Source organism: Bombus impatiens, unplaced genomic scaffold (assembly GCF_000188095.3).
Source record: "Bombus impatiens unplaced genomic scaffold, BIMP_2.2 scf_0361, whole genome shotgun sequence".
NCBI lineage: Eukaryota > Metazoa > Arthropoda > Insecta > Hymenoptera > Apidae > Bombus > Bombus impatiens.
In genome coordinates, this window is record NT_176780.1 from 698,230 (window position 1) to 703,512 (window position 5,283).

General features: G+C 39.5%; 1 protein-coding gene across 1 annotated transcript in view; it reads right to left on the reverse strand.

The window, feature by feature from the left end:
* LOC100741142 (serine/threonine-protein kinase pakB) overlaps positions 1-5,283 on the reverse strand; it is a 16,684-nt gene that overhangs the window by 4,927 nt on the left and 6,474 nt on the right. Inside the window, 2 exon segments of the mRNA XM_024367771.2 lie at positions 13-165; positions 1,770-1,913. Of these exon segments, the coding sequence (XP_024223539.1) occupies positions 13-165; positions 1,770-1,913 (297 nt within the window).

The window sequence follows — 5,283 nt, forward strand, 5'->3', positions numbered from 1 at the left end:
GTGGAGCTGGTTGGCGCCGGGCTCGGAATCGTCGGTTCCGTTAGCCGCGTCGGCGACGAGTTTAAAGCCTCTTGAGCAAGGGACGCCTCGTAGTGGTCAAGGTACTCCGGGGGCAGCGCCTGGTGATGAAACTTGAGCTTCCATCGCGACTTCCTGCGGCCTCGGCTGCAACAGACATCGACGGTCCGCTCGTTTTTAACAGATTCGCTCAAGCTTTCTCCGTCAGTAGTTTTCTCAACTACCGCTCGAAGAGACGGTGTCTCTCGGTCGACCGTCGAATGGGAATATCGCGCGATAACGTCCGATCGCCCTACGGCTCGTAGCTCGTGATACGGAAAAAAGCAAACGGAAGATAATTTTCTCCTCGACCGCGTTCCTTTCTCTCCGCGCGATTCTTCTCCGCCACGGATTCCATGAAATTCGCCGCGATTCGACCACATCCCTTCGCGTTCGCGATTCCACCCGGTTCCACCCGGTAATCCATTCGTAATTAATTTCTCGTTAGGCGTCGCAGAGCGTGGCGCGTAGAGAAACGTATGGAAATCGGATGCTCGACGCCGATAATTACATCGGCGATACGGGCCTTTCGTTAACGTTCTTTTCCACCTAACTGCATTCCGAACCACACCTTGGCACGGCGATTTATACGAGCGGCTGCGTGCCACCTTACAGGCATATTATGCATAGAGAGAGAGAGAGAGAGAACGTGCCCCGCGCTTCTCTTCCACCGGTGGCTCTAGCGCGCCACGCGTTTAATGAAATTCAATAACGGTAATCGACTCGCGGCGTTTCAGCGACGTACCAAACAAGTTCGCTTTTTTCTCGTCCGCGCAAGAGTCCGCGAGACACGCGCAACGAACCAGTTTCTCCCGGCGAAGAAGTTCTTTTTGTCGCTTATTCAAAAGCGACCGTTTCGTTGCCAGCGCCGCGAGTTTTACGCGAAAATGATCGTTAAAGGGGTTTCACCGTGCACGTCCGATACGGATCACCGAGGCCTCGAGGCTGCAGGCGCGTACGCTTTCAGCGAGATAGCGGAAAAATCGTTTCTCGAGGAAAACGCTCGGATAACTCGAGCCGAGAGAGTTTCCGCGTTGCTACGCATCGCCGATTATCGTCGTTATCTGGCATTTTGGCAGCTGTCTTTGCATCAACGATATCTTTGCCCTTTTAAATTTCACGTAAACGCGCGAACGCTCGTCACTCGTTAACGAATTATCGACCAAACCGATTTCGTACGCGAGACTCGTATTTCGAGCACGAAACGATGATTTCTATATCTGTTCTCAGAGTCGATTTATGGGTCGCGAGTAAAATAAAAAGAGGTTGCCAAATTTTCTGTCCATCCAAATTGATCGATTACTAACGCGACTATTGGAATAATTAACAAGTTGGTATTATTATCAATACCATCTGATAAAATCGATCGGAGCTAAGCGCGAAAGAAAATAACTAAAAACAGAGTCTTTCATTTTTACGGACAAAGTCTTTCTTTTTTCTTTTTCTATATTATTTTCTTTTTCTTTTATATTATTTTATCGAATTAGCTATGACCCGTTTCGTTCTATTTCTGTTATTACGTTCGTGGTATGATCCAATAAACCAATATAAAAAAAAAAATATCGTGCGTCTATTATTTTCTTATAAGACGAAAGAAATTTTTCGGGCGACTTAATGTATCGCCATCACAAGGAACGCAAACCGTACAAACTCGATTTTCGACCTCGCAAAGTATTTCGCGGGAATAAAAAACGATTAAAACGACGATTTACCTCGGCCTTCCTCGGCTATTGAGATCCGTAACAGTCTGTCCTGCGCTTTCCTCCAGTTCTTGAATCTGATGATGGCTGGTTTCGTGTCCATGTCCGTGTTTGCCATCGACGGACGTCGGCGAAACGTCAGCATCTACTTGAGGACTATCGAATTTTCCATTAGCTGTGTGTCGCGACGAGCGAAGAAAACGGAACGAAGCTTTCGTATTTCACGTTCGTCGATAAAAATACGAATAAAGTAAACGCGCGAATATCTAAGCGCGTGGATCGGGTGAAAGTTGTTACTCGATGAACGTATGTATATATCTCGAAAGAAAAAGGAATTTTCTGCGCGATGTAAACATTCGTAAAACGTCATACATAAATCACACGGAAGAATCAGAAAACACCTACGACCTTTCCAAAACTTTCGTTTCTTCGCGAACATTCGATGGAGGAAATAAAGTATCTTTACGATCTTCCTTTCCAATGTACCTACGTAGAAATTGAACGATATATAAAAACTCGCGTCGACGCGAGATGATAACACCGATAGACGTACAGTGGCTGACGAAATTATTCGAACGCTTGGACATGCGAAATCGAGTGGCCGAAATAACGTACGTTAAAGTAATTTGCTTAGACAAGCAGATGTCGATAGGAAGATGAAAGTTTTAAGATTATGTCGGTAAAATTTGAAAAGGATTGAACAACGTAGGTAGGAATTATGGCACGTTTATTAGCTTAAACAAGCGTTGTAAGTGACTGACGAAAGTATTTGAACGCTTACATATGCGAAATTCGATGGCCGAAACAATGTAAATTAAAGTAATTTGTTTAGACAAGCAGATGAGAATAGGAAGATGAAAGTCTTAAGATTATGTGAGTAAAATTTGAGAAGGATTCTGCAACGTAGGTAGGAGTTATGATATATTTTTTAGAAATACGCATTGTAAGTGACTGACGAAAGTATTTGAACGCTTACGTATGCGAAATTCGATGGCCGAAATAATGTAAATTAAAGTAATTTGTTTAGACAAGCAGATGAGAATAGGAAGATGAAAGTCTTAAGATTACGTGAGATGATACGTTTTTTAGAAACACGCATTGTGACTGACGAAAGTATTTGATCGCTTACATATGCGAAATTCGATGGCCGAAATAATGTACGTTAAAGTAATTTGCTTAGAGAAGCAGAAGTGAATAGGAAGACGAAAGTCTTAAGATTATGTGAGTAAAATTTGAAAAAGATTCAACAATGTAGATAGGAGTTATGATGCATTTTTTAAAAACACGCATTGTGACTGACGAAAGTATTTGATCGCTTACATATGCGAAATTCGATGGCCGAAATAATGTACGTTAAAGTAATTTGTTTAGGCAAGTAGAAGTGAATAGGAAGACGAAAGTCTTAAGATTATGTGAGTAAAATTTGAAAAAGATTCAACAATGTAGATAGGAGTTACGATGCATTTATTAGAAACAAGCATTGTAAGTGACTCACAAAAGTATTTGAACGCTACATATATACAATAGTTGTGGACTTACTTCTATTCACAATTCCGGCAATCTCGTTATATACAGGGTGGTTTCTTTTTCTTTTTTTTTCTTTTAAATTTAAATCTACAGTGAGATCCGTTATAACGTACCGCACGCGTACCGAGCGAAAATTCAAAGTCGATTTTTCCGAAAACAAAGCCTCGAACGAAAAATTTTTATTCTATATTTTCGACTTCTTTTTTCGCGTAGAATCACCCCCTTTCCGCTTGTACCACTAGTTACCAACCAACCTGTATAATCGGAATATTCGTACTGTATATGTAAATAATAATCGTAATGTATATATAATCGGAATATTATTCCTCTTTCACGCTTTTCTTTCACACTTTTTCGTATTCATTTTAAATACTATCGCGCACATTTTTACGTTACTGTTACTGAAACGATATCCTAACATCAAGCGAACGTACCAATATATTCATTTACCAATGACGTTTACATTCGCTGCAAAAGAAGATGAAGAACTATCGACAGTTTTACAGCGTTTAATACTTTTGTGAGACACTTATAATGAATGTTTCTAACAAATGTATCATAACTTCTATATTATTCTATATTATCGAATCGTTTTCAAATTTTATCAACGTAATTTTCACACTTTCTTTTCATTATAGATACCAAATTGTTTTAACAAATTAGTTTAGCACACCTCGTTTTATTAATTGAAACTTCTAAGTGTAAGCATTCGAATATTTTCATCAGACACTTATCGTGAATGTTTCTAATAAACGTACCATAACTTCTGCCTATGTCATCGAATGGTTTTCAAATTTTACCCACGTAATTTTTAGACTTCCCCCTCGCTATAGATACCAAATTGTTTTAACAAATTAGTTTAGCACACCTCGTTTTATTAATTGAAATTTCTAAGTGTAAGCATTTGGATATTTTTATCAGACACTTATCGTGAATGTTTCTAATAAACGTATCATAACTTCTGCCTATGTCATCGAATGGTTTTCAAATTTTACCGATGTAATTTTCACACTTTCCCCTCACTATAGATACCAAATTGTTTTAACAAATTAGTTTAGCACATCTCGTTTTATTAATTGAAACTTCTAAGTGTAAGCATTCGAATATTTTCATCAGACACTTATCATGAATGTTTCTAATAAACGTATCACAACTTCTGTCTACATTATTCAATCGTTTTCAAATTTTACCAACGCAATTTTCACACTTTCCCCTCGCTATAGATACCAAATTGTTTTAATTATTTAACTTAGTACACCTCGTTCTATTAATTGAAATTTCTAAGCGTTCGAATACTTTCGCGAGCCACTGTATCTCGGTTGTTCGAAAAGGCGAACGTTTGACCGAACCGATACATTTTTTTTTCCTCTTTTCCGATCGTTTTGTGATCGTTAACGAACAGACGGAAAAGAAATTTGGTCTCGAAGGTAGTGGAAAGCAAATTATAAAATTATTACAGTCGATTAGACGTACACGTACGAAGGAACGTGATTCGCGAGCCAAAGTTTTAGAGATCGCTGTACAGTGTACATATACATACACGTGTATACACATTTGCGTGGTGCGAATCGACCCAGCCGTTTTCCCAACCATCCTCAAGTGCATAAATTACTTTTACGCGACTCGAAGGCGATCGTACTTGCTATACTCCATTAAAAAAATAATCTGTCGCTCGTAAACGCCAGCGGAACGTCCACCGACCCGAAAACCTACACCGTCCGTATGTATACATATACGTTTCGCGTAATAATAACCTTTTCGGTGTATTATTTCATTTCGCTGACCAGATATATTCATCTTGTTACGATGCGCAACGCGCCATAATAACAATAATAATAATAACTAATGCCTTTCTTATATGATTTACGTATGATACGATAATAACACATCGGCCTGTCGGCACGAGCGTTTATCTCGCTCGTGGAATACTAATTTCGGTCGTCAGGCTACGCAGTAGCATCGACAAAAAGAAAAAAAAAAAAAAAAATAAAACACAAAA